This window comes from Oryza sativa, chromosome 2 (assembly GCF_034140825.1).
Source record: "Oryza sativa Japonica Group chromosome 2, ASM3414082v1".
Lineage (NCBI taxonomy): Eukaryota > Viridiplantae > Streptophyta > Magnoliopsida > Poales > Poaceae > Oryza > Oryza sativa.
Window position 1 is genome coordinate 10314065 of NC_089036.1, and position 12650 is coordinate 10326714.

A 12650-nucleotide genomic window follows, 5' to 3' on the forward strand; every position below is an offset into this window, starting at 1 on the left:
TAAAGTATACTAGATGAATACCCCACCACATTACTGCGGAAAATTAAGTTGCATAATATGTATAAATAAGATGTAATTTGATTATCAAAACTAAAACAATTTTGAGCCTAAAAATAATTGAGATTGCATGTTTTTAAGAGAGAAGAAAAAAGAGACAATTTGGACCATAGATCTATCATCCAAAGGCTAGAAATAATTGGGGTGATATGGCTTAATAAGAAAAGAGAGAAATATCATTAACTACACTTAGTGAGGATGAACTATATAAGTATATAGGATTGCATCTCCATAATGTATATGGTAAGAAGGGGTACTAAAGTAGATACCACATTTTAATAAATTATTTATCATCCCAACCAACCTCTTCTCCCGCAGCATCCGATTTTTCCTCACACCATATCCCAATGAGAGCACCTCAATGGAACTCGAATGGATTAATTCAATGGCGGTGGTCGTGGACATGCACGGATTCGGGGACGACGGTTGCGGCGGTGCTCACGTATGCGAGTGGATCCGATAAAGGCAATGATATGGCGTAGGGAGCGGAAGGATCCAACGACGGCAGTATTGGTACTTGCGGATGGATCTCCGGCGGTGGTAACAATGCGCTTCTGGCAACGTAAATTTCATGCATGCAGGTGCCCTTTGCGGTGTTTGCTCCCAGGGAAACCGTTTTAAACACTCGGGTGGACGTCCATCCGTTTTTTTCATGTCATCTAAATAGTTATAAAAAATTTTCGAAAAAAATGACATGATAGGTTAACATGTAATATATCATTTCACAAACATGCAAGTTCAAATTCGACTTCTACAAGTTGTAACAAAAATAATAAATTTGACTGTGAATATACATATACTAGTTAGAGTTTAATTTGTTATTTTTGTTACAACTTGTACAAGTCGAATTTGAACTTGCATGTTTGCGGAGTGATATATTACATGTTAACCCATCTTGTAAATTTTTTTTCTAATTTTTTCATAATTATTTAGATGACATGTAGATTAGAATCCATCGCTCCCCGCCTTCTTCCCCTTTTCCATAGCTGGCTCCCCACCTTCTCCCCTCGCCCATGGCAGCAAGCAACTGTGAGACAGAGTAGCAGCATCATAAGGGAGGGAAGAGTGAATTTTCTATTGTTTGTGGTCGGCTTTATGTAAATGGTTACGTCAACCAATTAATAGATTCCTATAAAATTATTCACACAATATATAAATAGCTCTTAAAGGTTTAAGACACTTTCTATTTTTACATTATGGAATCCATAATATGGATGTACTCATCTTTATATCCTCTCAACTCCTAGTACAGTAGTACTAAGGCTCCAACCCAAGCTTCTTAACCAACCATATACTCCCTCTATTTCAAAATATTTGACACCGTCGACTTTTTAGTACGTGTTTGATCATTCATCTTATTCAAAAAATTTAAGTAATTATTTATTCTTTTCATATCATTTAATTTATTGTTAAATATACTTTCATGTACACATATAGTTTTACATATTTCACAAATTTTTTTCAATACGTGTGCAAACCACTACCACCTCTCCTGCCGTACAGCCTACCTACTACCATGGCCCTCTACATACGTGTGCTTAAGTTAGTCCAGTGGTATACACACGAGATGCGCATATGTAGGCGTTTATATATAAACTCCTACATGTTAATAGTGGCACCGGACAAGATTATAGCACCATTAGTTTTCTACTCATTCTGCTTTAAAATATATAACATCGTTAACTTTTGAAAATTTATTTGATCATTCATCTCACTAGTAACTCAATACAAATATTAAAAAAAATATAAGTCATGTTTAAAAATATCTTTGATAGTGAAACACATCACAACAAAATAAATAGCACGAAATTAGACCTGAAATCCGAAAGAATGAATATTTGGCTTGAACTGGTGTAAGCACGTAGTAATAAGACGAAATTAACATGTAGGAGTTTATATATACACCTACAGATGCGCATCTCGTGTGTATACCACTGGACTAACTTAAGCACACAGTCCACTTATATTCCTTCCCAACTGATCTGGAAATGAACATCAATCAGGAATTATTATATCTCCATATTAAGGAGGACCATTTAGCCATTTCTTTACTAATTTTTAATTAGAAATAAATTAATTAAAACCCCTATAAAATGCGTCGTATGTTTCAAAATAAATGAAGCAACATCTCTTTAATGACTTTTCTTAAGAGTAAATTTCACAAAACTACAGATATATGCTTTAACTAAACTATAAAAAAAAAACTTCAAATTTAAGGTCTTGTATCACAAAACTATAGATTTACCTTGAAATTTCTCACAAAATTATAGATTTAGGAACAAAGTGTCCCAGAATAAATATTAAGTAGGAAATTTATCACAAAACTACAAGTTTAGTATCAATTTATCCCGAAATTACAATGTTTATAGCTCCAACAAGAGAAAATCCCTTGTAAACCCCTAAAATTTTATCTAATCTCTTCTATACCCCTGAATCTTGCTTACTTCCTTATATACCCCTAAAATTTGATTTTGATCCCTTCCATGCCCCTTCTGTCAGTTGACCGTCTAATTTCTATAAAAATGACCATTTTACCCTTTGAATGAACATAGAAATTTATGAATTATATTATTGAAAATATAAAAGTTTGTTGCATGAGACTATTATAGTGATGAGTTTGTTGTGCGATATATTATTTATGAAAAAACATATTTTTAGATAATGAAATAAAAATATGTATTTATTTTATTTTTTAAAAATTCATAAAAATTGAGGAGCATTCATATAAAGATAGGACTACAAATGCTCACGATATTTTTTATGAATGCTCCCGATAAAAAAATATTGTCCTATTAAATTTCAAATAAAAAATTAATTTATTACATTTGTTTTATTTTAAAATTTATGTCAAAATTTTCCGCACTAATTATTTAGTATCGGTAGTTACATAAAATGCACATGTTGTGCATTCAAACAAAATTTCAATCTTTTTCAAGGTTATATTCAAACCTACGTCATCAAGGTTATTAAAGACATTTGCCACCAAACTTAATAGTGAGATGAAGGAAAATGTAACGGCAGGGTCATGAAAGAGATCAAGTTGAAATTTCAGGTGTATAGAAGGGATCGGGTAAATTTCAGGGGTACAAAAGGGATTGAGTGAGTTTTCGAGGGTATAAAGGGAATTTACTCCTCCAACATAGTGTTAGTACTAGGGATTTAAACACTAGATAGAATCTGTAGTTTTGTGATAACTTCAATATTACATTGGTAGTTTTGTGATAACTTCGATATGAAATTTGTAGTTTTGTGATACTTGACCTTAAATATATAGTTTTGTGATAAATTGACTGCCAAATTTGTAGTTTTAGGGGGTGTTTAGATCCATGGGTGTAAAGTTTTGATGTGTCACATTGAGTATTTTATAGGGTATCACATGGGGTGTTTGGACACTAATAAAAAAACTAATTACATAATCCGTCCGTAAACAGCTAGATGAGTTTATTAAGCCTAATTAATCCATCATTAGCAAATGTTTACTGTAGCACCACATTGTCAAATCATGTAGTAATTAGGCTTAAAAGATTCATCTCGTAAATTAGTCGTAATCTGTCTAATTAGTTATTTTTTTAGCCTATTTAATAGTTCATGTAGGTGTTCAAATGTTCGATGTGACATGGTGTAAAATTTTTGTGTGGGAACTAACCATGGCCTTATAACACAACGTTTTAAATCTATAGTTTTACGATAGTTTGATCAAAATATATGTAGGTTTTGAAATTTACTTTTTTTTAATTATAGGTCGCGTTTGTTAGGGTTGCTAATGGAGCTAATGCCCATCAAACAGTACAATATCCACCGATAGATATAGTGAAGCAGGTTGATTCCTAATCTCCTGTATGGAAGACACACAGGCCATCACAATCATTTACCCACGAGTACATATCCCCATTAATACACACCCAAACAAAGATCTAGGACAAATCCACAAATTTCACTAAAATTTTTTGTAACGACATATTTACATGTGTGTAATTGTAGTCTTGATAAATAGAGTAATGCACGCACAACTTTACCATTGCACCTCTTATATGCCCATAAGTACTTATACAAGGAAAATTTTATGTTCTTAATGCAGTCGTATATATATTCGACCTAATTTGACATGGTTATATATATATATATATATATATATATATATATATATATATATATATATATATATATATATATATATATATATATATATATATATATATATATATATATATATATATATATATATATATATATATATATATATATATGGAAAAAGTACGAATTACCCCCCGAACTATCGCGATCGTCCGAATTACCCCCTAACCATAAAACCAGACATTCTTCACCCCCAACTATACAAACCGGACGAATTACCCCCTCGACCCAATCCGCGGTGGTTTTGGTCTACGTGGCGTACGCGTGGCAGCCCAGTCAGCATTCTATATTTAAAAAAATGTGGGACCCACCTGTCATACTCTCTCTCTCACCTGTTAAAAAATGTGGTATTTCTTAACTACATTACTAGAAATATAATTCCCAGCAATGGCGCAGAAATACTTCTAGTATATTATGGTTACAGAGTTCATCCGCAAGCGCACGGATATGCTATTGTAGCATTTCACCCGAGAGTATTCCAAGGATATTGTATTTATTTTATCCCGTGGGAAGATTATGTAGAGAGAACTCAACTAATAATTTATATATTACTTGTAATAATCATATTCTAAGCAGGGGTTAAGATAATCCAAGGGTAGAGTGACACACAAGCATTAACAACTCATTCTCGTAATAAATGATCTAAGCTAAGTGGAAAGAAAAGAGAAAGAAAATCTTTTCCTATACTTTTAATATACATAGTATACATACATTCTAGTTAACTGATATACTAGCTAATACCATCTATCCGATGCCCTCCTGGTACTTCGAGAAGCCACCCCTGACTGCCGAGTTCCTTACGACAGCCCGTCATGACCATACAACCGGAGCTAAATACGGAGGAATACCCTCCCCAGGAAATTAACTTAGGATTATATACCGGCACAGAGGAATACCCGTACTGAGCTGTCACCATCAGCGGCCCACCTCTCATCCATAATATATAACCCCAAATAATGATATCCCGTAATCTAGACACCACGTCTAAACTACCAGATACTAATCTAGACACCACGTCATGACATAGAGTAATTGCATAAGCAAACATTATACCCGCACCAAAGCATCTCCCAGATAAGCTAGCCGTATATTCAGTATAACATGAACATAATATAAAGTAGGTACTCATATACTCGGAAAGTATTTCAATACCATAAATGTATATAGAAGAGTATTCTAATAAAAGTACAAAGCTTACAAAAGAGGAAAGGAAAGCTGCTAAAGCCATACCCGAACTCTTCCGAAGACTTCCGGACTCCAGATTTCTACTCTATTCCTATTCCACCAGCTAGATACTACTAAACTAAACTTGAGAGAAATGAGAGAGCTATTGCTTGAGGTGTGTGTTGAAGTGAAGAGAGTGAACTCCTTAAATAGGCAGGTAATGACGGTTATGGCGATTGGAAAGGTCGGTAATACCCTCCAACCGCCATAGGGGAGCAATCCACACCGCCCATCCAAACCCTGCATCCAGCGGCTTCACGGCAGGTTCGGCCGAACCCCCAGGTTCAGCCGAACCAGGGGCCGGCCCAACCAGCCCACATTTTGGCTGGTGGTCTCGTCCGCTGCTTCACTTCATAGACTTATGAATTTTGGCCCAATTCATCGTGTCAATTTTGAGTTCTTGGCCCATTCATACATAAGTCTGGTTATCGACATCGTCCGATTGATGTATCGTCTGAGTTGATGTCGATTCTCCAACACTTTATTGTCATTCTCTGCAAAAAGGTTATTCTAATACTAGTAGAATATTATTATTCTAACAGATATATGCATTGCAAGCATCACTAGTTCTCCTCTATTTTGGTAATATTGACGGTCGAAACTGATCGATAACGACCGTCAACAAAACCCCCCAAGCTTGAACCTTTGCTCGTCCCGAGTGAAGGACGAAAGGAAACAAAGACTTGGTTGTTGATCAGGAGTTGCTACTATGCTGCATATCTCAAAGATACAGGTGCAAGGTATATGTACTCTCTATCAGATTAAATAATCTTTGGCACGGTGGCTTACCTTTACCCCTGATTCTCATGAGACACTGCTTCTCATTGCCTTGGGTGGTTGAAAGACAGAACAGCAATTAGAGCACCAATCACCCAATTTTTATTCAACTCTTATTCCGGAAGTTTTCAAATGATTTTGCAAAAGAAAGCCAAGTTCCTCAATTGATTCACTCAGCCTCTCTAAGTGTATCAACATGAATTCCTCACCAAATGTTGCCTTGTTGATTCCTACTCTAAGGTTTATATGTGGAGCTTGGTAGGGGTCAAACATGGCATACTTACATTCACATTTATTACTAAGTCAAAAACTTAGACTAGAGCAGATAACTAAACATACTCAAGATGAAGATTGTGCATAATGTGTGTGTGGTATATAGTGGAAATGGTATATGAGGAAAAATAAAAGAAAAATGCTTCACCTTTGTGCTTACTTTCTTCTCCCAAAAATCCTTCTTTTATTGATTAGGAGAGGGCATGGCTACATATTTTTTTTTCAATCATGCTCATGCTTGATGGAGCATAACTTTATTTTTTTTTCATAACCATGCATTTCCCTCCTTTTCTTTCTTTTTTTTTCAAAAGGATTTTACTTTTTAGGGGAAGACAACACATGAAAGCATGGAGAATTTATTTTGGTGGTAATATCGGAATGGAATGGAATATTGCTTAGCTCCCAGTGTATGAGTTTTAGCATGTGCATATATGTGGGTGTATGATCTTGATCATAGAGCATGAGAAGTATCTACACAAGTCACAAGAGTTTGACAAAGTTCAATGGAATTTCAAGCAACCAAAATGTATATGGTTTAATCATGATAGCATATTTTTGGCTCTGGTAGGAACTTATATCAAATGAGAAACTTTCAATTTATCATTTTGAAAAACAAAGCATCCGGAATTTAAGTCAAACTAGTATCAGGATCATAGTAACTCTCATTCACTATCTCATATCTCGCAACAACCTAGACTTAGATCAGCAGGTGCAGCCCATTTACCTCAGGTTCGCGGATAATTGTTGGCTAGTTATATTTAACCTTTTGAGAGAGTATTTACTAAGAACCCATATATCAGAGATATAAAATAGAGCAACTATTCATCATTTCAACAAAAAGAACTAGCTTGTCTTACCTAGCATGACTCAAACCTATCCTATCTTTTTGGTATTTTCTATTTTGCAAATTTTTATGTTGTTTTTAAGTTTTATAAGATGCAATTGGAAAGCAAATATGCAATTGGAAAGGGAAAAATGCAATGGGATACAAGTTACCTCAGTGGGGAGGAGAGATATCCCCCCCAAGCTTGGTTTCGCTCAGGGTCCTTGATAAGGATTGAACCCCTGAAAACGGAAGTACGCTTGAAGGTCATCGCGCTGTTGCTGCATCATGTTGTTGATGTTGGTGAACTGAGCATCAGCAGATTGTTGCCATTCTTGCGTTTGAGCTATGTGTTCCATTAGGTTGTACTGGATCTCCCCCGTCTGCATATCAAGGGTGTCCATTCTTCTAGTGATTTCACCCAAGTCCCAACAAGAGGAACTTGAGCGCCATTCACTTAGATATGGAGGCACACCACTTGGTCTGGGAGGTTGATTGTCCCCCCATTGGATGTCATGAGGCGCATGCCACCGGTCCTCACTGGCGCTTGTCCAGGTTGAGACTCCTATGCTATGGCGTGGAGCTTGGGTCCATCTAGGTGCATCCCCAGTTGGTGCCCAACCTGCCTCATACATCTGTACAGGTTTTGAGGATGATGAACTTTCTCGTTTGTTTCTTGTCATGTTGCGCGTCTCCCTGTATGTTCCAGCCGCACGAGATTCTTCTATGGTCTGCAGGGGAATGGTTAGTTCATGGCAGTTGTACAAATTATACCCCGCATTTGGCAACGGGATTTCATTTGTACAACCGGGGAAAAAGTATATCAAAGATCCATCTGCTCCATATTTCAAAATATGCCCTTGCACTAGATAAGCCTCATCAATACGCGGACGAGTGGTTGAGATAAAAGCAATTTGGTTGCTAACGACCCCTAGCCCTTTTGCTATCCGAGTAATCAGAGAAGTGCACTCAACAGGAGCAAAGAACTTTATACTTTCTAACTATTGCCTTATAATACATTTCACATGAGCAATTTTAATTTTTCTAACCATGGCAAACATGATAATTAATTCATCCCCCCTAATGGGTCTCAGATCACCTCTAGGAAACAAAGTCATAGCAATCCATTTGTGCATGAGCCTAAGTGTAGGATTATGGATATAATTCGTTCTAGGTTTCTTGCAAATTGGAGCACCAGAAATGTCTTGCCAAAACCTATTTTTCTCGAACCCAGAAATTCCTTTCTGGAGATCGATTTTACAGGAATTGTGAAAAACCAAGAAGTGTACTTAAGCCTTTCCATGTGAGTGTGAACTCCTTACGGAAAAAGCGAAAAGAGATACCATCTTCTATTTCTTTCAAAGTGCACAAAAATTGCAAAGTAAGCAAACCAGATCCAGGCTCGTCTACCACAACAAATCTCTGCCAACCAACAGCTTTCCAAATAAAACGAAATTCAACATCCATACCTATCTTTTTCAGCAGCTCCGGTGAGTATTCTCGTGTGTGAGCATACTCCTGGTCGCTCAGCATGTAGTAGGCTTGCCTCTCCCGATCACTGACAAGGTCGAGGTCAGTGTCGTTTAGGAGTCGTCGCGGAGCTTCGGCGTCTTTCATCGAGACATCGGCTAATGAACGAGTACTAGACTCGTCATGATGACTTGACGAAGAGCCGGACCCTTTGAACAGACGAGACAATCGCCTCCTCATTCTGCACAATGAAGCAAGAACGGACTAACTCGGCAGGGGTTAGAAATGACAAGAGTTTCACCCGCCGGTTAGTTTCACCAAAGCAACTTGTATATATGCAACTAAAGATTTGAATTTGAGGGAAACTATCAAAGCTTGAATGAACTTGAGAGCAAACTTTGGAGAGGGAATGAAAATGTGTTGAAATGGGGTGACGTCCCCTCTCCCGGCCGGTTGGCTTAAATAGTGCACCCACAACGGTCAAAACCGACCTGTGGGGCCTACTAGCCATTGCCTCAAAGAAAGAGGCAGCCGACCGTTGGCCTGGCCGGTTAGGCCGAACCAGGGTGTTCGGCCGAACCCCTGGTGGGCCCAACCGGCCCCACTTTCGGCCGTTGGATTCCAACGGTCAGTGCGGTCATGGCACAGTGAATTTTCGTTGAAAATTTTATTTTGGTTTGCTCTGAAAAATTCATTTGAAGAATTTCCTCAAAATTCAAAATCCTAAATGCAAATTTTGAATTTCAAACATGCGATGATGCAAAAATTCAAATTGTTGAAAGAAAATATGCGGATACATACCAATTTACCTGTTGGCGAAGGTCACGTCGTTTAAAGTCTGACGTGCAAGACCGTACCTCCTTTCGGTTCAGTTTGCGTATTTTCCACCCGTCTCCAAAGGTGATGGAGCGGGCGCCTTTGGCTTTTCCTTCCACACCTTCTTTGGTTTTGGTGCGGAAGACAGCTTCTTCTGAGCCGGCTGGTCTAACTTCTTGGCCGGTACGGGTGATTTTACCAGCGTTTTTCAATAACGGTTCCTGGGCATCGTTGTTTCCTTCTCCAGGAAGTTCTGCATAAATTTCACCAGGCTGTCTATTTTGGGTGGCTCCACTTCGACCACTTGAATATTCTGAGGGTTCGGCCCGTACTTTATTCTGACCATGGAGCATTGTTCCGTCCTTGGTTGGAACTCAAACTTTTCCTCCTTCCGATTGATATCGAAATGGATATTCCCCGTTCCCACATCAATGTTGGCTCCTGCGGTGCTAAGGAACGGACGTCCCAGAATGAGCGGCGTCTCCTTCCCCGTGTCCATGTCTAGCACCACAAAATCAACCGAGATGAAGAAATCCTGTATCTTGACTGGCACATCCTCCTCTATCCCTGCCGGGTAACGGACTGATGAGTCAGCTAGTTGAAGGCACATCGGTGTTGGTGACAACACCGTGAAGTTGAGCTTGTCGAAGACGTCTTTTGGCATGACGCTGACGCTGGCTCCAGGGTCGCATAAGGCCTAGTCGAATTGTTGTGCCCCGATCGAGCAGGTGATCATAGGACACCCCGAATCTTTCTTCTTTTCCGGGAGTTTGTGGAGTATCAGGTTGCTGCAGTGTTCCGTCAGCTTGACCACCTCCGTTGTTGGGAGCGGTCTCTTGTTGTTGAGTATGTCCTTGAGATAACGGGCGTATGTCGACACTTACATAGCATCCAACAATGACATGTTGATGTGGATCTTTTGGATCACTTCAACAAAACGAGCGAACTGCTCGTCCGCTGACGGTTTCCTCATCCGTTGGAGGAATGGCAGTAACCGTGTGTCGCAGTATTCCTGCGGCACGGTCTTGTCTGGCTGAATCTCCTTGTCAGCCAAGTCATTAGATGGCGCTTCTTTTGACATCCCATTAGTTCCTGCAGGGTTAGGATATGGCGGATCACGAGTGGACTTACCTCCCCTCATTGTGATCGCCTTGACATTTTCAATGGAGGAGTCGGGTTGCCCCAGAATTCTCCCAGTTTCATTTGCAGGGACTAAAGATGCTAACTGAGCTAACTGGGTTTCTATCATTTTGTTAAAGCTCAGCTGATTTTGAAAAGCAGAAGCGAAGCCGTCTAATTTGACATTAATGTTCTCTAGGATCTTATCATTGGCAGCAAGCTTTTTGCTTAGCGCATCAGTGGTTTTGGCTTGCACAAAAATGAGATCCTTTAAGGAGGGCTGGTTAGAGAAGTTACCGTTATTGTTACCTCCTTGATAATATGGGTGTGGTTGGTTCCACCCCTGACCTCCTTGTGGATGGTACCCGTTGTTGTTTCCCATGTACATCGCCTCCTCACGGGTTTCCGGGCAGTCATTCCCAGAATGACCCGTGCCGCCGCAGACCTCACACGTGACATGTGAGTCCAAGGCCTTGACGGTGCCTTGTGGCCTTTTCTCGTGGTTGTCCAAGCATTTCATGAGGAGGTCCAGCTTGGCAGCAAGTAACTCCGTCTCCTTGACGGTGTGCATGCCTCGCTGACAGGTCTGGAGTCGTTCCTCACTCCAACCCATATTGGAGACCATCTTCTCTATGAGTTCAACGGCCCCTTGAACCGTTTTAGAGAAGAAGGCTCCTCCAGCTGCCGTGTCCAGGTGATCGCGGGACATTGGGGTGAGTCCATTATAAAAGTTCTGCAGGATTAGCCAGTCGTCCATCCCATAATGAGGACAGGCGGCCACATACTCCTGCAGACACTCCCATGCCTCAGGAATAGACCCATCCCTTGTCTGCTGGAAACTTAAAATCCTTCCACGAAGAGCATTGGTTTTGCCCATCGGGAAGAATTTCGAGAGGAATGCCGTATAGCATTTGTCCCAGGTGTTGACAGCAGCATGGTTGGCATAGAACCACTGCTTCGCTCTCCCGAGAAGGGAGAATAGAAACAGCCGCAGCCTGATGGTGTCGGGACTGACGCCCTTGATGGTGTACGTGCTACAGATCTCCAGGAACTGTTGCAGATGAGCATTGGCATCCTCATTTGGCTTGCCACAGAACGGGCTAGCCTGCGCCATCGTGATAAGGCTGGACTTCAAGTCGAAATCCACGTCTCCTATGTTGACTTGCGGCCCAATGGCCACATTGTCAGCAGAGGGAGCAGCAAACTCGCGAAGAGTCTTGCTGGCCATAGTCTTGAAGGTCGGTGGCACTGGTATGGCTGGTTTCTCTGTCGGAAGAGTTTTCTGCGGAGCAACGACTCGCGGCCTAACGCTCCGAAAGAAAGCTTCTGGATTTTCATTGAAGTTTTTCGGCAAGTTGAAACCAGTCATGCACCACCCTGTTTTCACAACAAAAAGTGAAAACAACCAAGGTTAGCTTGCAAAGGAAATGATTATACAGAGGTAAATATAAAATAATTAGTTCAAGTAATCTCTACTATGAATCTTCCCCAGCAACGGCGCCAGAAATGCTTGTTGTTATTTCTTAACGACATTACTAGAAATATAATTCCCAGCAATGGCGTAGAAATACTTCTGGTATATTATGGTTACAGAGTTCATCCGCAAGCGCACGGATATACCATTGTAGCATTTCACCCGACAGTATTCCAAGTGTATCGTATTTATTTTATCCCGTGGGAAGATCATGTAGAGAGAACTCAACTAATAATTTATATATTACTTGTAATAATCATATTTGTCGACGGGTCATACCCGTAGACCGGATATAGAGGGTATTGGGGTACGTTGGTACAAGGATTTACGTAATACGACATCAAACAGAGAGAAAACAAAGATTATACTGGTTCAGGCCCCTTGATAGGTAATAGCCCTAATCCAGTTGATATGGGATTATATGATGGAAATCACAGGTTACAAAGGGAACGATGGAACTCGATGAAACCGGCGAGATCGTAA

The 12650-nt window shown here is 39.7% G+C and overlaps 1 protein-coding gene and 1 non-coding gene across 2 annotated transcripts; one reads left to right on the top strand and one right to left on the bottom strand.

The window, feature by feature from the left end:
• Nucleotides 1-9782: 9782 nt before the first annotated feature.
• LOC136355111 (uncharacterized) lies at nucleotides 9783-12062 on the bottom strand. Its single transcript, XM_066307295.1, has 2 exons — nucleotides 10459-12062; nucleotides 9783-10248 (listed from the first exon to the last, which is right to left on the bottom strand). Exons 1-2 carry the CDS (start codon nucleotides 12060-12062, stop codon nucleotides 9783-9785), a joined length of 2070 nt encoding a protein of 689 aa, XP_066163392.1.
• On the top strand, nucleotides 11449-11555 carry LOC112938068 (small nucleolar RNA R71). Its single transcript, XR_003241118.1, has one exon. It is a non-coding gene; the product is annotated as a small nucleolar RNA R71 (small nucleolar RNA).
• Nucleotides 12063-12650: the final 588 nt, after the last annotated feature.

Bases quoted from the DNA above. Each gene is read 5' to 3' on its own strand.
- LOC136355111 (XM_066307295.1), bottom strand. From the start codon at position 12,062: ATGACTGGTTTCAACTTGCCGAAAAACTTCAATGAAAATCCAGAAGCT. The intron at 10,249-10,458 runs GTAAGTGTCGAC...CCCTGGAGCCAG, and splicing joins ATGTCATTGTTGGATGCTAT to CGTCAGCGTCATGCCAAAAG.